General features: G+C 46.6%; 1 protein-coding gene across 1 annotated transcript in view; it reads left to right on the forward strand.

The window, feature by feature from the left end:
- The window catches only part of LOC116584008 (complement receptor type 1-like), a 60,631-nt gene extending 46,125 nt beyond the window's left edge, over nucleotides 1-14,506 (forward strand). The window contains 7 exon segments of the mRNA XM_032332000.1: nucleotides 1,797-2,024; nucleotides 3,339-3,515; nucleotides 5,903-6,109; nucleotides 10,481-10,501; nucleotides 11,477-11,552; nucleotides 13,049-13,153; nucleotides 14,434-14,506. Of these exon segments, the coding sequence (XP_032187891.1) occupies nucleotides 1,797-2,024; nucleotides 3,339-3,515; nucleotides 5,903-6,109; nucleotides 10,481-10,501; nucleotides 11,477-11,552; nucleotides 13,049-13,153; nucleotides 14,434-14,506 (887 nt within the window).
- Nucleotides 14,507-26,278: the final 11,772 nt, after the last annotated feature.

Below are 26,278 nucleotides of genomic sequence, written 5' to 3' on the forward strand. Positions count from 1 at the left end.
TTTGGTTCAGATCGTGATCCTACGGTTCTAGGATCGAGTCCCACATCTCACTCCTGGCTCAGCAGAGAGCTTGCTTTTCCCTCCCATTCTGTCTGCTGCCCTCCCTGCTTTGTACTCTCCCTCTCTGTTAAATGAATAAATAAAACCTTAAAAAGAAAAAAAAGCTGGTGTAGAAAAAGCTGATGGCAGAGTTGGTTAAGGCGTGGTTTTTAGCACCTGTTGCTTTGTGGGTGCCCTCAACCCAACAGTGGCAGAATCCTCAAGTTTGGGATACTGCCAGAGGTCTGAGGGCAAACCCCCTGCTGAAATCCCAAAGCTGATAGCCAGGGAAGAGGTTCCTTCAATGACCTTTGTTATTCTTGTTTGCCCCCCACCCCGTCCTGCCCCACCCCACCCCACTCCTGCCCCCACAGTTGCAGAGGTCCCTTCTCAGAAATATGTGCACCTGGAGAAAAATGGGTTCAGTCAATCACTCAGCACTTTTGCTTTCTACCTCCTCTGTGAGGGCAGTCTCTGGCCCTGAAGAGGGAGCTGGTTCCTCAAGATCCTCCTTCTCCTCTGCCTCCAAACTCCTCTCTGCCATGCCTGGATGGGCACTTGCTTCTCCCGTCAGGCTCGCTGGACCTCTGCAAATTCTCTCTCTCTGGTGCGTGTCCACAATGTTTTGCTCTCTCCAGTTTTGCTTTTTCCTCAGTTGCAGCAAATGAGGGTAGGGCAATTTCCCCCCAAGCCCCACCCCACCCTTAGCCCCTTCCCTTGGATTCCAACTCCCTTGGATCCACAGCAGCCTCCAAGATTCTATCTACTTACTTTTTGAAGCACAGGTGCATAGAAATGTAATGTATAGAACCACCTTCGTTCAATTGCAAAACACCCTTTTAATCTGGATTCTGTTAAACTATCCTGCTAGAAAACTATTAGGACATCTTATGGGATTGTGATGGAAGTTCATAAGAACATCCAACCTGAGTAAAACTCAGATATCAAAAAACTCTACCTTCCTGAGACATATAAATCTGAAGGTAAATACTTAAGTAAGCTTTCGATAAATACAAACAGATAAAATCGAGATACGAGAAGTCAATCACTGTTCGTTGTATGAAGGCCTTCACTTTGTTTATTCACACAATTCTGACAGGCTTGGGTATCTATTCCTAAATTCATATCAGATTCAAAGCATCAAATTAGTTTTCGGGAGAGAACTGCTAGGAACAGACTAAAAGCAGAAAGAAATGAGAGCTGGTCACTTGGAAGAAAGAAAAACACAAAGGAAAAGGTTCCTAGAGCTTTAATCTGGCTCTGAAGAACCCAATAGGAATCACTGTATTCTGAAGACACTATTGTGTATTTGGTATTGATACAGATGTTGATGGTCATGAATCATCAAGAAACACATCTGCTGAAAATGATAGTCTGTGTTTAATAAAGATTCACTAAGATTTCTTCGCAACTTCAGATCTTTGAGGGCCAACCTCATCTGTCTTATACCCCCAGTGTCAACCCAGGACTGTCTTTAAGCCAGACATCAAGCAGGCAAACAACAGTTGCTAAAAAACAAATTAGTTATCTTTCCAATCGAATCTTAGCTACCTGGAGGGTCTTGGACTTTTACAATGAACTGAAATTAAAGTCTCAACTTCAGTTAGTTACTTCTCTGAAAGAAAAAGTCTTACATATTTAAATCCACCCACCATAGTTGTGTTCCCATTGCAAAAATACAGTCCCAGGATACCATGGAGGTAGGATCATGTTGATTGAAATGCTAATGGAAACTAAAGCTCTTGCTTTTTTTCCAGAAATCTTCTGTCCAAATCCTCCCTCTATCCTTAATGGGCAGCACACCGGACCTTCTCAGGGAGACATTCCCTATGGAAAGGAAATAACTTACACGTGTGACCACCACCCAGCCAGAGGGATGAACTTCAGCCTCATTGGGGAGAGCACCCTCCGCTGCACAAGTGACGATGAAGGGAACAGGATTTGGAGCGGCCCTGCCCCTTACTGCGAACTTGCTGGTCCTGCAGGTCAGTGCATACATATTTCCCTATGTCCCATCTAGCTCAGAATATCTGGGTGAGAACCTCCCTGTTTCTATGGGAACAGTCATTTTGGCTTGGGAACGTGGCTTTCTTACAAAAGTAAGGCACACAGAATTACCTACTGGGAGAATGGAAGCTGGGTTCTAGATGTGCCTTGTTGTGTCCCAATTGCTGGGTGCTCTTATGGCCCTTCCTGCTGGGGTGAGGAGTATGGGATAGTAACAAGAGAAGGAGGGAGACAGTGGGAAGAATCAGTGAGGCCCAGACTTTACAGAGACTATTTTCAAGCACTAAAAACAAATGCCAAAGAAAACACTCTGTCTCTATTACAAGTTGTATTTCGGAGCACCTGCGTCACTCAGTTGGTGGAGCAGCTGATTCTTGACCTCAGGTCTGGATCTCAGGGTTGTGGCTTCAGCAGCACATTGAGCTCCCTAATGGGCGTGGAGCCTACTTTAAAAAAACAAACAAACAAACAAAAAAAACACACACAAGAAAACCCAGCTGTATTTCTTTATTAAAGATTTTATTTATTTATTTGATAGACAGAGATGACAAGTAGACAGAGAGGCAGGCAGAGAGACAGGAGGAAGCAGGCTCTCCACGGAGCAGAGAGCCCGATATGGGGCTTGATCCCAGGGTCCTGGGATCAAGGGACCTGAGCCGAAGACAGAGGCTTTAACCCACTGAGCCACCCAGGCGCCCCCCCCCAACCAGCTGTATTTCTATTGGATAGATGGGTGTGCAGAGCAAAAAAGCACATGTATTTTACTTTAGACTTGATGTGATGGAAACAACTAAAGAAGCTCCAAGGCAGGCATTTGTATTGCTTTTGTTCCTCCTAAGTGTTCTGCTCAGTCTGTGACTGCATTTTGTTGACCCTTCGTCTCATGTTTAGCAACAGGCACTCAAGACATCCTAGAGAAGTGGGGTTCAAGGCTGTGCTCTTGGCAGCTCCTTCCTTTTACATATTAGTCTGGCATTAAAGGACTCTCCTTGTCCTTGAAACAGCTCTGTGCACCAGTGGGGACAGGTAGCACCAAAGTGGTCCTTTGCAGACCCCGGTGGTCCTCCCATCTGATGCAGTTTTCAGGAAGAGAATACAGGTGGTCCTCTTTACAGGCTGAAGGTCTACATTTAAAGAATCAGTTTTCCCACTGATTGGGAAATAAGTAGTGCCTGCTTTGGGTCTTCCTGTGTCTCTAAAAGTCAAACATGCTATTGGATATGTTGGCGTATTTGTACTTCTTTGTTTAAGTGAGTGTCTTTTCTTGTGTTTTGGGGGGATCTTGTTCTTAGAATGCCCCCATCTGCCCAAGATCCACAATGGGTATTACCTTGAAAGACCTGCATCTCCATATCTTCCTGGAATGACTGTCATCTACACTTGTGACCCAGGCTACTTGTTGGTGGGAAGAGCCTTCATATTGTGCACAAACCAGGGAACCTGGAGCCAATTTGATCATTTTTGCAAAGGTATTTATTATTCTTGTTGGGTTTTTTAATGGAAAATGGATGCATGGGGCTGATAAGACTGAGATATCTTTCTGAGAAGATTGTGAAATGAGTGTCAATAGAGGGGGGAGAAAAGCAGGGGGGGGAAATAGATGGGAAGGAGGCTACCCAAGGACTCTCAGTTAGGGTTAGGGTTAGAGTTCTACCAAAGTAGTAGAATGAACTGATGGAATAATACGGTAGTAATACGGTAGACATCAAACACCAAATTAAAATGATTTGTGGGCTTTTAACTAATAATATATCTTAGCTCCGAAGGATCTCAGAGAGTCACAAGTGGTCCTCACCAATACCTTAAATAAGAGACTAGAAGTACACTTTTTTTGTAAGGAAAATTGAAGCATGGAGCAAGGTTGAGAGCAATTAATTCCTGGAATTACTGAATATGGGTCCTTATTATAACTTCCAAGACCAAAGGTGAAGTGCTTATTTCATCTCTTCCCTAGAGCAAGTGCCAGGAATTACTGCCTTTATTCCTGTCTGTGTTTGCATAGACTTAAAATCTTTTGTTGTTAATATTCTTGAAATCTACAAAATTTGGGATCAAAAATATTCTGTGACTAAGCATGGTACTGAGGTCTTTAATAAAAATTATTCGTGTTAATCTTGCACGGAGTCTGATGAGGTGGGATTATTCTTGCTATTATTCTACAGAAGAGGAAATTGAGAGAGAGACCCAGTAACTAGTCCATGGTATGCAGCTCGTGGGTGGTGGTGCCTGTGTTGGGCCACTGCCGCACCCATGCTTTTATTTATTTATATATTTTTAAGATTTTATTTATTTATTTGACAGACAGAAATCACAGGTAGGCAGAGAGGCAGGCCCAGGAGAGAGGGGGAGGCAGGCTCCCTGCCGAGCAGAGAGCCTGATGCTGGGGCTCGATCCCAGGGTCCTGGGATCATGACCTCAGTCAAACATAGAGGCTTTAACCCACTGAGCCACCCAGGTACCCCCCAACCCATGCTTTTAAACACGGCACTGTATTCTGTCTCCTTTCAAATGTGGTTCTTTTGACTTTGCACAGCAGTAAGTTAGCAATCTGCTTTTTGTCCCCCTTCTTTTCTTTTTAGAAAACTGAAAGCAGGGGTGAGGTAGGAGGGATTTCAGGCATGCCTGGGTTTCAAATGTAAAGAAGCAGTTAGTCCTATGGCTGCCATGGTGGTTATAGGGCCAGAGGGCGCTCCACAACCGAAAAGTCTCAGAAGTACTTGGCTAGCCACACTCTGATTTTAGAGAAAGAAAATGAGGTCCTCTACAGAGGTGTAAATGGCTCTCCTGTATTTATTTACAAGAATGGAGTGCATATACTGTGGAGTCCCTGTGTCTCTGCAGAAATAGGAACGCTCACCCCTCCTTGCTTTAGTTGCACGGAGAAGTAGGGAGGGTCAGCGAATACTTCAAAGATTAACTATTCAAATCAAGACTCTAGGAAGGTTCTTCTCCTGAAAATAAAAGGGTAATATTCTATTTTCTTGGCAGCTGCTTTCAAGTAAAATTCATTTTGTCTTAATAACTGCCCTCTTTGAACGTGCTTTATAGCAGTAATTCTAGGTCTTTAGCACGAGCAAAATCAGCCAGGAACCTTGTTAAGATTAGGATCTCAAGTGTCATTCCTAAGAACTCTGATTCTGACATTTTAAACTGGAGTTTGGTCTACTTTTAACAAACCCATCAGCATATTCTGAAGTAAGAAGACCACAGACCATACTTTGGAAAATACCACTTTATCTTCTTGGTTCCTATACAGAAAAGAATAATTTAGCCTCATGTTTGAATAATTACAACTTAAAAGCAGGCTTTGCTTGAAGTTAAAGAAGGTATCGATAGCTGGGCAGAAAAAAAAAAGCAAAACAAAGAATAAGCTAAATAAGGTAAAATAAAGTAGAAAAAATATGTTTTGAATTTAGAATCATGATTTACTAGCTTCTTTGTTCTATGCATAGAAATGAGCCAGAAACATGCATTTAATCAAGAAGCAAAATACGAGTATGTACTGTATACCTAGGGAGAGTTAATGTGATATTCCTGTTTCCTTATGGGGAGACCAAAGTGGATCCAGTGTTAGAACATAGTGATCATATCTCCCAATCTTTCCCCAGTTGCAGAGGTATCAGTAATTAAAGGTGGATGCATAATATATTCCATATTCTCTTACTTTACCCAAGAAATGAAAGTCAGAGAACTTAAAATCCTAAGATGTTGAGTGGGTGTCAATAGTTCCTGACTGAAAACATGACATCTTTGCTGAAGGCAAAGCAGTTTGGGGTCATAGATCTCTCCACTATGTCGGTTTCAATTAACAATTTACAATAAAATGTCAATTTCCTTCTGATTTTTCTAATTTCAGATGTAAAATGTATCATCCCAGAGTTTATGAATGGAATCCGGAAGGAGCTGGAAATGAGAAAAGTGTATCACTATGGAGATAAGATAACTTTCGAGTGTGAGAATGGGTATACTCTGAAAGGCAATCCCCAGAGCCAATGCCAGGCAGACAACACATGGAACCCTCCTCTGGCCATATGCACATCTAGTAAATGGAGCTGCAAGAAATGTAGGTCCTTCCTTAGTCATAGTTACTATTCGTTCATTCTGCAATACTGTCACTGAATGTGATATGATGTTTATAACATCTGCTAAGAGCTAAGGAGTAAGACAGGAGCTCCTAATTCTTCCCAGAAAGCCCTTGCAATGAAAGTAAGGCAAGCCTCGCTCTTTTCACACTGCTCAACCTATCCACCTCTCCTCAGGAACCCCTCTGAACCTTTTTTGTCTATATTATATTGTTGATTGCATGGCACAGTAATGATTTGTTTATAGCTCAGGGGCCTTAAACATCAGGAGCACATCAGTAGTAGTGCAGGCCTTCAAGAATATTCTAACATGAGTGAGAGAGCACTTTCCAAGGTGCAGAGACAAGATGGTTGGTGTCCCTCACTGGTATGCAGGATTTTAAGCTGGTACAGCTGGAGAGAGCAGATTTAGAAATCATGTATCTTAAATTGCACCCATGAGTGGAATCAAATGGTATTTGTCTTTCTTTGACTGACTTATTTCGTTTAGCATAATACCTAAAGTTCCATCCACGTCATTGCAAAGGGCAAGATTTCATTCTTTTGACAGCTGAGTGATAATCCATTGTGTGTGTGTGTGTGTGTGTGTGTGTGTGTGTGTTTATACCACATCTTCTTTATTCATTGAAGAACAAAACAGATGAACAGAGGGGAAGAGAAAGAAAAATAAAATAAGTTAAAAATGGAAAGGGAGGCCAGTAAGAGACTCTTAACTATAGGGAACAAATTGAGGGTTGCTGGAGGGGAGGCAGGTGGGGAGATGGGGTACTTGGGTGATGGGCATTCAGGAAGGCACCTGGTGTAATGATCACTGGAGTTGTATAGAACTGATGAATCCCGAAACTCTACCCCTGAAGCTAAGAACACACTATATGCTAACTAAATTTAATTCAAATTTTTTAAAATTAGTTAATTAAAAAAAATCATGTATCATTGAGCTCAGTAGAAGAGTACCCCTCTGCTAATAACTAGAGAGTGATATAAGATAGAAAACCCTAAATCCTAAACTTGTGCACATGAAGATGCTATTGAGCAAAATTAACAGTGTACAATCATCTTTAATCAAAATTAATGTGAAGCTACCCTCCACACCTCTTATAACTCTTTGTTATAATACATGATTGAATACTAAGATTGTTCAAGATCTATTTTTTATAGTTAATCCCTTAAATATGTTCACTAAGCTGACTCACATAATATTTCCAAGTTATAAATTTGACACTCCCTTAGTGTCAAATTATATTTACTTCTTTGGCAAAAATCTCACTGTTGAACCAACTGGATGTCTTTAGAGAATTCTGAAGATGTGTCTGAGAGAGACAGAAAATTCACATAATTGGAAGAGTAACCGTACCAGATAGTAAAAGAAAATAGAAAGCCACAATATCTGAATTACTTTATGCCAGCACAAAAAATAAACTTACTTTCATAAGTAAATGGAACAAAGCAGATATTAATAAAATAAGGTATCTTGCAGATAAAACATAATAACAGACATCAAACCAGGGGAAAGGAAAAGACGACCAAATGCTATAAGGTAGCACTGAAGAAATTTTTTTTAAAGATTTTATTTATTTATTTGACAGACAGAGATCACGAGTAGGCTGAAAGGCAGGCAGAGAGAGAGGGGGAACCAGGATCCTCACTGAGCAGAGAGCCCGAGCAGAGAAGTCCTTCCCAGGACCCTGGGATCATGACCTGAGCCGAAGGCAGAGGCCTTAACCCACTGAGCCACCCAGGCGCCCCGACCCTTTCTTTTTATCTTATAATAAATACCAGATGGAATAAAGAGAAGTTTAAAAAGTGAACATAGAAAAGCTAAGGTGAAATATAAGAATATTTATGAAACACCTAAAGGAAGGGCAACGTTTTGAGCTTTCTGATAGCATAGAGAAAATCATAAAATGTCAGCAAATTTGTCTTCAAAGTTACATACTTGGAAAAGTAAATTTGAAGACATTAGCCAGATGAGATCTCTGTGCAGATATAATGAAGGGTTAATAGCGTTCTCACGCACACACAAGTGGTGGTTGCGATGATGGTACAAGCTGACATATATTGAATACTTTGTTCCACTGTTGAAGTATTAGCTAGAGAGAAAGATGCTATAAATACATAAAAACTTAGATCACAGGAATATGTTCCGGAAAGGAATGTACCAGAACATTTCAGGATATTATAAAAAAACAAATCAGTAGTTCTCAGCCAAAGCAATTTTGCTCTCCAGAGAACACCAGCAAAGAAGATATTAAAAAAAAAAGACAAGGAATCACTTGATGCTTCTTCAATGAATACTGATTATAGCCAGAATTGTTGGCTTATTACATCCTGAGACTTCATTTCACACATGTTCTAGGAAGAGAAGTCCACTAAATGAGTTACGAGCCAAATCCTTTTCCTTTTAATTAACATACAGTGTATTTTTGTTTCGGGGGTACAGGTCTGTGATTCATTAGTCTTTCACAGTTCATGCCGTTCACCATAGCACATGCCCTCCCCAGTTTCCATCACCCAGCCACTCGGTCCCTGCCACCCCAGCAAATCCCAGTTTGTTTCCTGAGATTAAGAGTCTTTTATGGGAGCGCCTGGGTGGCTCAGTGGGTTACGCCCCTGCCTTCGGCTCAGGTCATGATCCCTGGGTCCTGGGATCGAGCCCCGCATTGGGCTCTCTGTTCAGCGGGGAGCCTGCTTCCTCCTCTCTCTCTCTCTGCCTGCCTCTCTGCCTACTGTGATCTCTCTCTATCTGTCAAATAAATAAAATATTTTTTAAAAGACTCTTTTATGGTTTTTCTCCCTCTCTGGTTTTATCTTGTTTCATTTTTCCCTCCCTTTGCCCATGACCCCCCAACCTGCCTCTCAAATTCCTCATATCAGTGAGATCATATGATAATCGTCTTTCTCTGATTGACTTATTTCGCTCAGCATAATACCCTCTATTTCCATCCATATCATTACAAATGGAAAGATTTCATTTTTCTGCATAATATTCCATTGTGTGTGTGTGTGTGTGTATATATATATATATATATATATATATATATATATATCACATTTTTTTTATCCATTCATCACTTGATGGACATCTAGTTGTAAGCCAAATTCTTAACAGTATAGGAGAAAAATTACAGGGACTCTTATTTTTACTTCACATATTTCTGTATTATTTGGATACTATTACATTTGCGATGAAGAAAAAGATACATATATTAGGAGCGGTAAACAAGAACTAATATCCATCCATCTATTGGTGCTTCCTTTATGACAAGGGCTTCTCTGAGTCCTTTTTTTCTCTGAGTCCATTTGTTTTTTTAATTCTGTGAGCTCTTGAGCAAGTTAATGATTATAATTAAGCATATATAGAGATATATAAAAGCTCCATGAGGGCAGGGATTTTTGTCTATTTCACTTGTGTCCCCAGTACCCAGAATTAAAAAGCTCACATGTTCTCAATAAATATTTAGGGAATAAATGCTCTTATGAGTTAGATGTACTGTGATCTCTAATACACAGGTAGGATAAATGAGATACAGAAAAATCAATGAACATGGAAAATATATGGCTATTTGGTAGTAAAACTGATTTTTAACCGAGCCAATCTGACTCCAAGGACTTGCACTCTCTTCTTCTTCATTTTTTTTAAAGATTTTATTTATTTGAGAGTGGTGGGGAAGCATGAGCAGTGGGAGGGGCAAAGGGAGAAGCGGACTCCCCAATGAGCAGGGAGCCCTATACCAGGTTCAATCCTGGGACCCTGGGGGATCAAGATTTGAAATAAAGGAAGATGCTAAACTGATGGAACCACCCAGATTTGCACCCTTGTCTGTCATTCTAATGATTCTTTTTAGAGCCGACAGGTTTGAAAGAGACAGAAGCCCTAGAACAGCAAGATTGATTTGAGGTTCTCTAGTCCCTGAAGACCTACTAGAGGCATCCTGAAATCATAAGCTTCCAGAAACAGCTTTCTGGAGGTGAATGTAGAAAAAAATCAGTTAGACAGACATAGTCAGCCTAGGAAGCTAGAAAAATGTACACCACAATTTTAGGACAATTTTACCTAGTAAAGGATTTTTCAGGGTAGTACAATCCTGTGTGATATTTTTCATTTATGCTGTTTTATAAACTCTCTTCTGTAATTGTTTTATGATAAAATTTTAAGTTAAAAAGAAAAAAAAACACACTTTGCTCACTGTACAAGATAAAATGAAGTTATATGAAGGAAACCAATGGCTTTTTATACTAGAAAAAGATTGGACTGTATGCTGAAAAAATCAGGATGAATCGTCAGCGGCTGATCTCCTGTGGGTCATGCTGCGGGCCAGACTGACACTGTCCTGCTTTTGTCTTCCCCTCAGGCACAAGTGCTCTCATAGTCGGTAAGTTTTGGGAAGGGCTGGATGAGGAGCTCTAGCACCCTGAACAGTAAGTATGCTCTTACATGAGTGAAACCTAAAAGGAGAGATCTGTGTCTCCTACATTACAGTTTCGGTTAGAAGGAAAGTAAGTCAAAATTCAGGCCACAGTGTGGCAAGATTGGTATCCTCACAGGCATACAGAGTGAGTGTCCTTGAGGGAAGGTTCTATACTGGCTTTAAAGTGTTACAGCTGAATAATCATCCTTCGTGTTGGTAGCTGGAGAGCCCTACTTCCTCTTTGGTTTATAACCCAGGAGGTTTCCTCAGGATGGTATCACGCCCACTCCCACAAACTGGAAGCCACAAAGACCAACTTCCTTAGCCCATTTAAGAGGAGTGGTTTGGTGGCACACTCTGTGGCAGAGGACAGCTCCTCCCTGGGCCTTACACAAGGCAGGAGCACAGGGCCCTTGAGCGCCGGGGCCAGGAGCTCCAGGGCTGTTGTTACCGAGCTGTTGAATGGCTGCTGTGGACTAAAGGTTACAGACTGCCCTGCTCACACTTTATCAGTGACCCCGACCCTAAGACTAATGCGCTAGATTAAACCAGGAGTTGAGGAAAACTCCTAAAGGTAAGCCTGTGTGAGGTGTTTTTGTTTTTGTTTTTTTAAGAATTTATTTATTTATTCAACAGACAGAGATCACAAGTAGGCAGAGGCAGGCGGGGGGCGAGGGGTGGTGGGGAGCAGGCTCCCTGCTGAGCAGAGAGCCTGATGTGGGGCTTGATCCCAGGACCCTGAGACCATGACCCAAGCTGAAGGAAGAGGCTTAACCCTCTGAGCCACCCAGGCGCCCCATTGTGAGATGTTTCTTAAGAGTAGAATTTATACTTGCATTTAAAGAACTCACTGGCAACTTTGAGGGGACTAGATGTTTAGAGTTTAAAACGTATGGGTTATATTTCCTGTGCATTCAATGACCCTGTTTTACTGCCTAGGTATTATCTTTGGCGTGATCTTCTTTCTTTCATCTGTCATTGGCTCTTATTGGATAATTGTAAAGCGCAAAAAAAGGTAAGCATAGCCATATTGTCCTAGAAAATGTCTACAACTGTACCTGCCTCCTCTTGAAAGCCAAAGAGAAATTAAAGTAAACCTCAAAAACAAAACCCCACTACATAAACAGATGTAATAATTTGTAATTATAAAGAAGACCCTTGATGTATATTATAGAGAAGTATTCACACTAAAAGAAATATATAGGATAATAACATTTTTTTCAAGTGATACTTAAAATTATATAAGCATCTCAGAGACCTGTGCCAGGTACTGAAAGAAAAAAACAATACATATTTTCTGTTATCTCATAACCACCATCATTCAATTGGATAGCTACTCATTCAGCATACACTAAGGTTGTATTTTCTCTCACTCCATGTTCTACTACCTATCATCCAAGACCTCTTCTAGGTCATTCCTCAGATAACCACTTAGTCATTGTGCCTTGGAAGCTGCTCTGGAACACTTGTTGGTACAACCCTCTGCTCTTCCTCACGCAAGGATCTCAAGTTGCCCTTCCTCGCCCTCTGAAAACTTTGGCTCCTGATTCACTCTTGCTCTTTGTCTCAAGGGATGCCCTCCTTGTAATTTCTAAGAAAGGATAAAGAGTAACTGAGTAATGAAGTACTGGCAAGTGGCCAAGTGACTTAAGTGTGCTTCCACCCTGAAATCCCTAATACCAACACATACTCGAAACCTAAAGTTACCAGGGTTGCATCATGTCTCATTTAATTTCTGTCAGGGAGGTGCTTACTTAGCCCTTGAAGAGGCAGAGCAGCACACCACATGAGATCCCAAGACTTGTGAGCAGTGAGAGCTGTGTTCATTCCCACCTACTGGCTATGAAACCCCCAGGGAGACACTTCCCTTCTCTGAACTTCATTTTCCTTGTCTGTAAAATAGGGACAGTAGTTCCAAGCTCACGTAACAGAGTGCCTCGCTTAGGACGAAGGTCAGAAAATGTGAGCTATTATTCTTCACACATGATCGTTACTGGCATCTCAAAGCATTAAATCCTTAGAAATACTGTCAGTCTTCCTATGCTTCATGACAAGGACTGCTGCTCTCCAAACTGTGGATGTTAATTGGACAGAACACAGAACTTCTACCTTCACTAAAGCAGAAGAGGAAGCTTTGAGTCAGACCCACTGTGCAGGGCCCCTGACCTTGAGAGGCTTCAATGTCACAATCAGGTGGTAAAGGGTTATTTGCCAGTCAGAGCTGCTTTGGAAGGAAGTGTTGCTTTAGGCAGGGACACTTCTCTGTAAGAATTCAGGGTCTTCTGACACAATGTACAGGGTGGTTTTCATAGCTTTTTCTCCTTCAAGTTTTGACTTAGTCTTGAAAGGTGGGATCTGGTTATGTTTTCCTTTTACATATCTCACAAAGATTTCAGAAACTTAGGCAAAGTCTGCCCTAAATTTCAAAGTGAAGGCCACTGACAAATTTCTTCCAAGACTGAAATGTATATAATTAAGCTATTATCCTATTTTTCCTCTTCTGCCCATTAGCAAGAATACAGATGGGAAACCTAAAGAGATGATCCATTTACATCCTCAAGAAGACAACAGTGTAAAGCCTCAGACTCTGCAAACCAATCAGGAAGACAGCAGCAGGTACCTCATGTAAATCCTGAACTCATGTCTTGGAAAGCTCAAGTACTGAAAAATGAGAATAGGATCTGCATAGGTTGCTGGTCTAGCTGGATCCCTGGGGCCGGGGGTCAGAAGGTACTACAGGAAGTGGAAATGCCTTGTTGCTGTTGTGTTGGATTCTGGCTGTTTCCAGCAGTTGGGTGAGGACTGCCATCTGTGCTGTGCACGGGCACTGTTTTCACAGAGCATTCCTGTATTTTTGTGCAGGGGTGCCGTGAACCTTTGAGAGGGAAGCTTTTGTTTTTCTTGTGGAACCCAAGCATTTGCCACGTGGATGTGCCTCCGGGTCCCCCACTCCCCTTAAGTGCACAGGGTCACCTCAGGATCCTGTGGAGACTTTGTATTTCTGGTTTCCCAGCTCTGACTCAATTCTCTGCCTCACCTGTCCTCCTAGGACTGCTCTCTCCCTTCTGTGCCCCTCCCCCGCCCCCAGGCGCTTGTCACCACACCTCATGCCTACAACTTTTCCTGGAACATTCTTTTATATCAAGGTACACGTAAAATTGTGTACATTGACTGCTGATCAACTTTAAATTAAATGGTAGGAAGTCCTTAAATGAGTTTGTCTCCAATCTCCTTTTTAAGATTGGGATTTTGGCCATAATGTTCTCCAGGAGCAGGGCTGATCATCTGTGGCAACATACGGTAGGCAAGGAATGACTCAAAATCTGCACCCTGCGCCCAAGCCAGGAGCAAGGGCCAAGAGGGTGATACGGGTAAAGAGGCAGATTCAAAGACACAGCTGCACGCTAAAGGACATGAGAATGTTCAAAGATGACACAGGTAACAAATGATGTTGGGCAATCATGTGAGGTGGAGAGAGAAACACTGAGGGATCAGGTGGCAGTAATAATAGGGGGTGTCAGGTGAGCGGCTGGGCCTCCGCAGGGATCTGTCCCCTGGTGGGAGGACAGTCATCCTGGCCTTAAGCATGGCCAGGGAAGTGTTTGGACATCTTGGACTATATGGTATCTTCTGCAAATCGTGACTGCAGTAGGGGGAGGACATGCTCTCGGAGGCAGAGCCTCGTCCAAACTACCAGCTCCTGTTCACTCTCCATGCCATGGCCTGGCTCAGAAAAGAGAGTCAGAAATATTCTGTGTGTTATGAGGGACCTCTATGTTTCTGGAACAAGGCTCTTTCTGTTTAGTCACTCAATTATGAGAACACTTTTCCTTTGGCAAAAAAAAGGCAACGAGGAAAGGTCAACTTCTTCATTAATCTCTCTCTTATCTACTCAGTGTCTCAACTTTGGCCGTATTTTCTTGGGCCCTACACAGCAACCACGAAGGAGGGCAGAAACACATCTTCTGAGCTCGTAATTATGTGTCACGCTAGTATCACCATTTTAAGCAGCAAATTCTTGGGACATTCCCTTGTCACCCATGCTGTCACCTGAATAAAAATATCCTGCTATTTCAGTGCCCTTCCTTGACAAAGTACCACAGAGCTGAGGAACACCTTGAGTCACAATGTTGTTGGAAAGGAGCCTATTCAACAGAGTAAGATGTGAGACTCATACAGTGACAGACGTGACCTCGCAGAGACCAGACCATGTGCCCAAGAAGATGCTGACACGCTCCCAGGAGCCCGTAAAAGCTCCCTCCTCTTGGCGTGGATTACTGTCAGTCCTCCTGCTCTCCCCTGCTGAATGCACACCTCAGCTAGTAAGGGGAAAAGACCGCACTCAGGGTTTATAAATAGTCTCAGTTACGGAAAGGAAGACGGCGTCACTTTGGATTTCTGTTTACAAGTTTGTGATTTCCCTTTCTCACTTTCAAATGTTCATACTATGGAATGGGCTCATTAACGAGAAGATCAATATCCAGGAGGAAGATATGATAAACAAACAAGTCATGCGTAATTATACTATTCAGTGATAACCACTGTTAATATTTTGATTTTCTGCTAACGTTTCTTCATACATGTTCATTTCTTTATACACAGATCTTTCTCAATAGCCACTTTTTCTTCTGTAGAGCAAAATCTATTAGAACAGAAAAATATAGTAGATCCGTTTTTGCTATCACTAGGAAAAAAGTATCCTCTTTGTATTATATGTGCTGCTGAAGTGAGCATAGTTTTGTTTATATGAATAAAATCTTTTTTAAAAGGGCATTACATGAATCCGGGGAAGAGGTTTTCAAAGAAACTTCTTAAACAATGAGATCTGTGTATTTCCTAAGCTCTATTTCAAAAGCAATTTGTACTGTGTGTCTAAAACATACTAACTTAAATAAAAGGATAATTCTATTATAAAGCATGTGACTTACTTTTTATATAGATTCAGAATAACCCAATAAACTAGGAAACGCTGAATTTAAAAATTGCAACATTAATGTACAGGTCTCTAAATAAGTGGTCCTGGAGTCCGTAACTGGTCCACACACTTACAGATCGGCCATGCTAAGGATCTAGAAGATACCAGAATCTTTCTGGGTAGTTAACAATAGACTTGCATATGACGACTGCTAACTACTGTGTAATTCTGGGTTGCTTTTCAAGTGTATTGTGCTACACTTACCTTGATAAATATAGAGAGGGAACTGGATATCAACTTGAAGTTTTCTTTAAAATCATAGAAGAAAGGGGAAAAAACAGCATTAACAAAGTCAACTGACAAACTAGGAGGAAAAAATTACAACTTATATCATAGACAAGAGTAACTGGCATATTTAGAGAGTAAAAAAGTCAAAGACCAAACTTCCTCGCCTCTCCTCCCTGTAAATGGGCAAAGGATATCCAGCCGAGCCTCCAATAAAAGAAAGGCAAGTAACCAATGAATATATGAAAAGATCCTCAATGGTTTTGCTTAGTTGAAACTTGGGGAAACCTTGGGAAATATATTACGTCTTGAGTTTCTGAAGAAGCACACTTTAAACAAGGGCTAGAAATTAACTGATGGGAATTGGCCTTTCTTAGAATTAACATTCCCTATCACAAGAAAAAAATGTAAATTCCTTTATCCCCCCAGATTGCAGTAGGTCAGTAAGCATTGTGATGAACCGGCATCTGATGCCTGGGCCATTGAATTTCAAGGAATTCATGAGATTTTTTGCCTGTGACATCAGTGATCCATGGGAAATACTGCTTATACTAATTATGGGTAAAATACCAACCTGTCTAACTTCATTTGCATTGTTGAGTAATTCTGTTAACCTCTGGCCTTACATTTTTCCTCTGAGAAGCTGGTCTCCAAGATTATTCTTAGTACTAACAATCTAATTTTGTTTCTCATTTCCTTTTTGTGTACATGTAATTGTGAGGTGTAAGTTAAAGTCTATGACATTTAAATGGTGTGTTCTATTTTCATCACTATAATGGGATAGGAATAAAAGATTTTTTTTCCTTCTTAATCTATGTCTGGAATATGGTTTGTAATATATTTACTTTTTAAAGCCTTCAAAATCCAAGAGGAAACAAAATGAAAATGCTTTCCTTCTGAGAAGTGCCACCCTCTCTGCACCTAATGGTTTCAGAATCCCTCCCTGCGTGGGGTGTGGCTTATCACTGGAATGTTCTTGCCAGTAACAGCTAAATATGAAGGTCAACTGGCAGGTGCTCACCAGGTACAAACGGAGGTGGCACAGCTCCCAGGGCCAACATCAAAAAGATGGCTTATCTTAGCTCTAGACTTCACTGTGTTGCTTGTGAATTTGCAATTTCCCTAAAAGCATTTGTTAAAAAGGCTCTCCTTTCCCCATTGAATGATCTTGGCACCTTTGCCAAAGATCATTTGACCATTTAGAGGAGAGCTTATTACTGGATTCCCTGTTCTCTCCACTGACCTATAGGTCTGTCTTTATTCGAGTACTACATTGCTTTTAGCACTGTTGTTTTATGATAAGTTTCGAAATCAGGAACTGTAAGAACTCCTACTGCATTCTTGTTCAAGATTGTCTTGGCTATCCTTGTTCTCTTGAGTTTCCGTATGAATTTTGCAATAGCTGTTTTTATTTCTGTAAAAAAAAAAATGCATTGGGATTTTCATAGAGATCACCTAAGTCTACTTTTTGATGGATAATTCTGTTCTTACTCCAATACAGATGTTAGTATTTAGAGTCATTTCTAATTTTATTAGTTTGAATATTAGCCCTCTGTGGGAGGTAATGTTAAAGACACTACCGGGCAGCAAAAAGCAGCATTTCTGAGACAGGATAGCATAAAGAGAAAAAATAAAAACCTTAATTTACAAGTAACAGAAGTTTTTTTAAAAAAGTGGAGATATATATATGTATGTATGTAAAAATCCATTCAACCTACTTGACCTGTTTGGCACTGGAACACAAGGCCCAACAAATGCAGAATACCCAAGGACGCCGGAAATACTCGTTGAGATCAACCACATTCAAGCCCATAAAACAAGGCTCAAGAAAATTTTTTTTTAAAGATTTTATTTATTGAGAGAGAATGAGTGAGAGAGAGCATGAGAGAGGAGAAGGTCAGAGGGAGAAGCCGACTCCCCAAGGAGCTGGGAGCCCAATGCCGGATGAGATCCTGCAAGGCCGGGGCCATGACCTGAGCCCAAGGCAGTGGCTCAACCAACGGAGCGCCCCTCTCCAGAAATTGGTCAACAACAGCTGAGGGGCACCTAGGCGGCACCCTCAGTGAAGTGCCCAACTCTGGGTTCTGGCTCAGGTGGTGATCTCAGGCTGTTGAGATTGAGCCCTGAGGCAAGCTCTGGGCTCAGGGCAGAGTCCACTAGGTCTCTCTCTTGGTCCTGCCCTTCCCCCCTCTCCCACTCACGTGTGCTCTTTCCCTAAAACAAACAAGGAAAACCCTTCACAGCAATGAACAAGGGTTGAGAGTGGGAGGGGTGGGGAGAGAAGCCACCGGCCCTGGGGCGAGCGGGAGGAGCCCGAGATGCTGCCCGCCCTCCCAGGGCCCAGCTCGCTCAGCTGCTGCTGCAGCCGCCGCTGCAGCCGCCGGGAGCAGCTGATCGCCAGAGCCATGGCCAGCGCCAGCCGGGCCGCTGGGGCCCAGAGCGCTGCGCTAACAGCCAGTAGCGCCTCCAGCGCCGGCGGAGCACACTCAGTTGGCCACTGCGGGGCTGCAGGCGGGTCCAGGGAGGCGGCGAGGGCGGCGCCCAGGCGCCCTCGGGGGTAGGGGGGGCGTGGGGGGACAGGCAGGATGCATCCAGACCCCTGGCGACTGACTGAGCTGCTGCAGGGATTTGCGCGGTGGAGGTGCAGAGGCACCAGCCTGCGGACCTGCTGGAGTTCTGCTGCCGCACTTCAAGTGCCTGCAGCAGGAGAACCAGGGCAAAGGCGCCACAGACTTTGGCCATGAGGGAGGGACCTGGGGGGACGCGGGCACCGCGGTCTGGGGCAGCACCCCCAGGGAGGGGGTCAACTTCGCGGAGGAGTCCAAGCACACTGACTCTGAAAATGAGGGGGGAGGATGCTGTGCACGCCAGGGCGTTGGAGGCACTAGTAATAAACCTATCCACAGGGGCGCCTGGGTGGCTCAGTGGGTTAAAGCCTCTGCCTTTGGCTTGCGTCCTGTTCCCAGGGTCCTGGGATCAAGCCCCTCATCTGGCCCCCTGCACTGTGGGGAGTCTCTTTCTCCCACTCCCTCTGCCCCTACCCTCTTCTCTTGCACTCCAGATCTTTCTCAAATACTAAGTAAAATCTTTAAATAAAGAGACTTTGAGGATAGCTCTGCCTCCCCCAACTCAGAGCTCTTGAGAAAAGTGTGAAGACACAGGCAGGGCAGGGCTCATGCAAACAGCTCCCCAGGACCCACCCTGCTTCCCTGTGGGTACGGGGTGGTGCTAGTATCAAGGAGGGGACACTGGAGGCTCCCCGCCTGAGGCAGGGGACATGGGGTCACATGATGGCACCGTTTCTCAACCTGAGGTGTGAAGGGACACCTGAGGCCGGTGTTCATGCCCTATTTCCCTGGAAATAGTTAAAGAAGCAGGATTCAAAGGACTTCTATTCCTTCTATGTGTTCTCCAATTCCACTGTTCAGTAATGTAATGGTAGCTGGTGTGGTCCCGTGTTACCAGCTCCTGTTTCAGGGAGCCTGGGTGGCCAGGCCCACTAGCATCTGCCTTGACCTCCTGTCATGATCTCAGGGTCCTGGGATGGAGCCCACTTTGGGCTCTCTGCTCACCAGGAAGTCTGCATCTCTCCCTCTTCCCCGCCCCTCCTCTCTTACACAGAGGCTCTCTCTCCAAATAGATAAATAGATCAATAAATAAATTCTTCAAAAAAAATAAATAAAAGCTCACGTTTTGGCAAGCTTTCATGTTGGAATACACTAGAGAGAAATGACACGTTTTCATTACCATAGCATACTCCCTTTTATTTTAAGCACCTTCAGGTTTGGCTCAGGTATTAGAAAGGAGAGGATTCCCATAAGGAAGGGGGAGCTCCATGAACTGTGCATTTTGGCTGTGTTGGTCTCATGATGAGTCTTCGTGTGTGGCGGGGGAGGGAGGCAGGGGACAGGGTGACCGTTCCCACCCTGTGTCATCAGGGCCACTGCTGCTCACGGGGCTCAGGGGTGGGACTGAGCCTGTTCATCCCGAAGCCTAGAGTCTCCCCTTTCCTGCACATCACATCACTGCCCAGGGGACCAGTCCCTTGAAGTCTGCCCTACCAAATGCCTAGGTGAAGTCTCTCCTGGGGGACATTTGTAGACACTCTCAGCTACAGAAAACACAGTGAGCTCAGACCAGCAAGGGCCCTGGTGCCCTGTGGCTCTGTGCCCTGGGGATGTCAGGGCCAAGATCCCGTTCTAGAAGCTATGGGGCTTCCTGGGTCCCAGACACCCAAGCGAGGGGGCCTCCTCCATCCGTCTCTGTGCCTCCCCCATCACTGCAGCACCTGTGTGTGCTTCCCAGGTTCTGGTTGGACAGCTGGAAAGGGGGGCCCTGCAGTTTTTAAAATGGACGTGGGTCTTTAGAATCATTGAGACCTATTTTTATTCGGTATTTAAACCCTATTTCCTCTCTGAATTATTTTGGTCACATCAGTTTTTCCATCTTAGAGTGACTACTTTCAAGGGCCTTCTGCTTTGTTTCAGTCATGACATGCCTTTGCTTTTTGATATTGATGTTTGAGTCATTTGACTTTCTTGCTGTTTGTTTTCACTTTATTGTTGGAATTCTCTATTTTCAGAGGGATCTGCTTTTAGCTCTGGGAATGTAGGTTTAGTTAGTCAGTGACCAATCTTTATTTCTGATTCTTTAGGTCCCTAGATACATGTCCAGAGGGCCATTTTTGCCTTGGCCTACAGTTCTATCAGCAAATGTTCCTATTTATAGTCCCAGACAGCAGGCTCACAGGGAGCCTGGGTGAGTGTCACAGGCTCCCTGAGCTTGTCCTTAAATAATAAATAAAGAATAAAATGAAAAAATACTAAATAATAATAATAATAAAAAATAAAATAATAAAATAAATTAATTTTAAAATAAAATTAATAAAGGAAAGATAATAAAATAATAATTAATAAGAAATAAATAAATTGATAATTCAAGGCAGAATTTTTGGGACCCCTGACTGTCTATGTGTGTTAAGCATCTGCCTTTCCTCAGGTCATGGTGCCGGGGTCCTGGAATGGAGGCCCGCATTGGTTTCCCTGCTCAAAGGGGAGTCTGCTTCCCCCTCTGCTGCAACCCCTCCCCCTGTGCTCTCCATCTCTCTCTGACAAATATGTAAATAAAATCTTTAAAAAATTTTAAGGCAGAATTTTAGAAATAACCTCTAAAAAGATGAGCTGCCCGGGTGGCTCATTCGGTGGAGTGTGTGATGCTTGGTCTCAGGGTTGTGAGTTTGAGTCACCCCCCACACCCCGCTGTAGAGATGAATTCAGGTATGAGAAATAACCTCTAAAAACAAAGAATTTTGTCATTTTTTCTACGGATAGATAAAGATCTATATCCACATATAAAAATATGTGAGCCATGTTAGGTTGGGACTCCCGTTACTGAACAATTGGAAAGCATGTTCAAATACAGAGGATCTTTGGACAAAGCAAACTCTTGGACTATTACCGATGGGATTACAGTTCAGGATTTCAGAAACCCACCTCCCAGGCTTCCCATATGGGGTGGGGTGTCGTCCTGCTACTCCATGGTCACAGACTATCCAAGAACACAGCTGGCTCCTGGCCTGGGGGGAACCGTTTTCAGCTGCTAACTGCCAGGGAAAGAAAGTCTCTTCCCAGGCCAAGTTTTCAGCCTCCTGAGCCCCCGGAAGCATGTCTGTGGCCTCAGGAGCTCTCATTGCTTGAAGTTTCTCTGTGTGCCCCTGGTGTGGGTTGGGCCATGAGCAGATGAAAGCTCTGGTACTAGGCCAGCCCTGGACACAGGGAACGGTAGATGCCACCCACTCGTGCAAGCAGGTACAGGGTCCCACCAAACTGCTATGCAGATGAGGAAGAGACTGACTAGGACACAGTGGGGGTGACCTGCCCACTGGGGACCTGACGAGCAGCCAGGAGGAAGGGCAGGATCTAGATGGCCTCACTGTATCCCTGGGTCGCTGCTCCTCCCCTTTCCTATCTGCCCTGTATCTCTGTGTGTGCGTGTGCATGTGCTTGTGTGTGTGTATGTTGTCAGTCCCCTCTGTTCCTCTTCCCTCCCACCTCCTTCTGCAGTGCTGTCCCTTCTGTGCTTCTCTGTCTGCTTGCTGCCCCATCTTTCCCAACTACCTGCCACCGTGTCCACGGCAGTCAGCATCATCTCTCAGCTCCCAGGCCACCTTTCTTGCATGCTCAGGCCAGCACCCTTAAAGCCCAAGCTGTACTTCCGGGGAGAGTGGCAAAGGGCCCTGTGGGGGACAGGGGTCCACCCCGCCTATGGGCCACACTGCAAATGTAGCTGTCGGGGTCAGGGCCAGGCTACAGGGAACAGGCCCCACTCAAGCCCCAGTCCCAGTGTGGGGGCTGCTCACACCTTCTCCCCCTTCCCACCTGTGTCCAACAAGCTCTAAGACCTATACGGATGAGGGAAGGTCAGGGCCTGAGCTCTAGCCAGGCCTGCAAGCCTCTAGGACCCAGCTCTCAGCATGGACTCAGGGTGGCATCAGCCTGCCAGCTGGGTGACCTGGGACAGGCGGTGAATCATCTGCGTGTCTCAGCGTCCCCAACTACGGAACAGGGGGGAGAAGACTCCCTCCTTCTTAAAGTGCCTCTGAGGACTGGATAGGGATGAACAGACATGAAGAACTTGGCACGGCAGTTGCCGCCGTCAGTGGTTAGAATTCGGTTCCGAGTGGCAGCAGCAGCGAGAGAGAAAAGCCCAGAGAGCACCAGGATCGCAGCTGTAGCTGACCGGGGGGCTTATCACCCATTGCTGTGTGGACCCACACACGCCAGGGGACCGCTGGGGTCTCTGTGAGAGAGTATTACCAGAAACAATTGCCTTTTGGGTTTCAGTGGGTGCTTGTGGGGACTGTGCAAGGAGACTCCACACCGGGTGCTGTCAGAAAGTAAAGAAAGTTCTGTGAATAGAATCCAGTCCGTGGGATCTTCAGGGAGAATAGAGGAGAGACTCAGCTATAGATGTAACCCCAGACGCGGGTGTGCATGAAGAGCATGGCAAGGGCAGGCCAAGGACACTGGAACAAGAATGGTGGACAAAAGGCAAGACATAAAGCCCACTTGGACCTTCACGCTGTTGCTGGATTAATCAAAATGGGTAAAGAACCCTAAAGGTCTTCAGAGCGTCTCCTAGAGGCCAGAGTCGCACAACATGTGAGCCCACCGTCCAAGATGTCACCCAGAACCAAAGGGCCTGACACCCAGAGAAGGAGGCAATGCAGGCACTTGCCCAGGGAAGAGAAAATGCATGTAGCCCTGCCATGCCCGGCTGATGGGTCTGCAGGGGCGCGGCTATGGGACCAACTCTTGTCCCTTAGTGCTTCAGGCCCAGCCAGGGGAGATGGCTGGCACCCACTGCACTCCCGTTCCCCTTCCTCAGTTCAGCCTTCAAGCCCAAGAGATCTGTGAATCCCCCAAGGGTTGGGAATGAGGGAGTTGACCCCCCCATGGCGCCTCTGCAGGCCTGATTCTTGCACTGGGCGGTGACCCAACAGAAGCTGTGCGCGTGCACAGGGGTTCCTGCACGCGCGCTCACTCCTCAGGTTCCAGGTTCTAAAGCTGTGTCCTGGCAACAGGCCCCGCATTGTGCTCTAGGCCTTCAGCCTGACTTGGCAGCTGAAGGAGAGCACTGCGAGCCTAGTTCGCTATCCTCAGCGTCTGACCTTACCGGACTGCTCTATGGGCACCTCCTTGAGCAGGCCATGCCCCTCCCCCCATCCCCGGGCTCTGCGGGGTCCGCACCTGCCAGGAGGGCTGGTCCGCCCCCACCGGGCTCACTGTGGCCGCAGACAACTCTTGGAGGCCAGGGCTCGCCCGGCGGTCCACGCCCCGGGGTCCACTCACAGGCGGTCCTCCAAGTACCCCGCAAGTTGGCATCCGCGCTCAGTCCTAGCAGCTTGGAGAAGGTACTCCGGGACCCTGGCGACCCCGCGCTTTCTTCTGGGGCTTCTTACCTCCTCCTCCAGGTGGGGCTGCAGGCTGAAGTCAGTGCTCTCAGATGCGGGATCACAGATGTCCTGCCGCTGCCGCTCCGAGTCCATCGTGGACACGGTCACCCCCTGTCTGCTGCAGAAGCGGGTCATCACTGGGCTGCAGCCCTCAACACCCAGAAATGACCATGGTGACTCCACAGCGGAGCAGGTGGGCAGAGACCCCAGACAGAGCGGCAAAGGGACAGCCCAGATAGAGACTCACAGAAAGGACCCTAAAGGCACTGAGGCCCCACAGGGGGCATTTAGGTCCCTGGGGGTCCACGGAGGCCTCTCTTCCTTTGTGCCCAGGCCTGGGCCTCTGCTGAGAGCCGTCCCCCGGAAAGAGAGCTCAGAAGACCCATACAATAAGAAGTCCCCCAGCTCCCACAGGAGCTCCTGCCCCACTCGAAATGCCATCACCAGTTCTTACAGTTCCACCAGGGGCTGCCACCCGGTGCAAAAGAAGAGGCGTCTGGACACAAGTCAGGCCTCGCGGCCCCCGAGGTCCCCCAAAAAAGTCAGCCAAGAGAGCCCCTTGTGTCCTGCCGGAGTGCCTGCACTTTGCCAAAAGAACCCCCCGGAAAAGGCTGCCGATACCACCACGGGGCAGAAGGCAGCGCAGAGGAACTATTCATCCCCAGCTGACTGTTCCAGGCCCCGAAAACGCAAGTTTCCTCTGCTGCCACACAGGCGAGGGGAGCCTCTGAGGCTGCCATCACCCCCTGAGCCAGGGTTTCGAGTGACTGTGGAGGACCTTGACCGGGAAAAAAGAGCTGCTCTCCAGCGCATCCAAGATGCTCTTCGAGGGGACACAGAGGCCACCTGCAGCTGTGGCCCAGCTAGCCCATCCAGTGCCTTGGCCCTGCCTGCTGCAGTGGCTGCTCCCCTGCCAGCCTCTGACTCCCAGGTCACCTCCAGGGACTGCTCCAGTTCTTCCCAGCCTCTCCCCTTGGGGTCTCACCCTGGCTGCAGTGGGAGCAACCTTGCATCTACCCAGGCCCGCTCGATGCCGTCCGGGGACATCACAGCCTCAGTCACAGTCCCCCCAGGGCTGCCTGCGCTGCCTGGAGGTAGGGGCAACCCGGGATCCACTGCCCAGGCCCCACTCGGGGCTGTTGGTGGGCAGTGGCCCGGAGCCAGCACCCTTCAAAGCTCTCCCGCGCATGGACAGCCGGCAGCTCAGGCTCCAGACCCACTCCAGACCCTGAGCACGGCAGTAGTCCAGCTGTCCTTGGGCAGTGGCACCCAGGTAGGTTATGTGGTTCCCTTACCCGCATCTGCCTCCCGGGGGACCCGTGCCAGTGCCCAGCCAGGCTCGGTTACCTCCTCTGCTGTCCTCGCCCCTGGCCCAGCTGCTGCCCCTGGCTTGACAGCTGCCCCCCAGTTGCCCAGCGCTGTGTCCCATGCTGGGCCCAACAGCCAGCACCCTGGCCCCCCAACTGGCACCACAATGCCGGCCTCCATCAGCATGGGACTTTCGGCAGCACCCACAGTTTTGGGGAGAGGAGATGATGTTGCCGATCTGTGCTTCAGATTTGGGGCACTCTGCATCTCAGCAGCAACGAGCAGGGCCCCAAGTGGCCCGCAGGGCTCCAGGGCAAGCCTGGGCCCGAACACAGGGGGCCGCCCACGCCAGAGCACCTTGTCGGGGACCGCTGTAGCCAGCACGACGAAGCAGCCTGTGTCGGGAGCCCCGAGTTTCCCTCCCTTCAGTCACATCCCCAGGAACCTGAGCAGGAAGAGGTCCAGATCAGACGGCTACAGCACTTCCAGCAAGGCCGCCTGCAGGGACGGGAGCATCCTGGCCTCTCCTCCTAGTGGCCCCACGTCCCTGGTCAGCAAGGCCCAGAATAGCCTTGCCACCAAGACCCCCTCATCCCCTGCCCAGAGATTGATTAGGTGCAAAAGAGCTTCACCAGGCAACAAGACATCTTCCTGCACATCCCAGCCCACTGCCGCTGCCCCTGCCTTGACAGTGGCCCCCCAGCTGTCTGGCGCTGTGTCCCATGCTGGGCCCAACAGCCAGCACCCCGGTCCCCCAACTGGCACCACAATGCCGGCCCCCATCAGCATGGGGCTTTCGGCAGCACCCCCAGTTTTGGGGAGAGGAGATGATGTTGCCGATCTGTGCTCCAGATTTGGGGCACTCTGCATCTCAGCAGCAACGAGCAGGGCCCCAAGTGGCCCGCAGGGCTCCAGGGCAAGCCTGGGCCCGAACACAGGGTGCCGCCCACGCCAGAGCACCCTGTCGGGGACCACGGGAGCCAGCACAACGAACCAGCCTGTGTCGGGAGCCCCGAGTGCTCCTCCCTCTAGTCACATGCCCGGGCACCAGACCAAGGATAGTTCCAGATCGGACGGCGGCACATCCAGCAAGGCTGCCCGCGGGGACGGGGGCGTCCTGGCCTCTCCTCCTAGCACCACCGCCTTTGTGGTCAGCACAGCCCACACCAGCCTTGCCACCAAGACCCCCTCATCCCATGCCCAGAGATTGATTAGGTGCAAAAGAGCTTCACCGGGCAACAAGACATCTTCCTGCACATCCCAGCCCACTGCCGCTGCC

This window comes from Mustela erminea, unplaced genomic scaffold (assembly GCF_009829155.1).
Source record: "Mustela erminea isolate mMusErm1 unplaced genomic scaffold, mMusErm1.Pri scaffold_44_arrow_ctg1, whole genome shotgun sequence".
Lineage (NCBI taxonomy): Eukaryota > Metazoa > Chordata > Mammalia > Carnivora > Mustelidae > Mustela > Mustela erminea.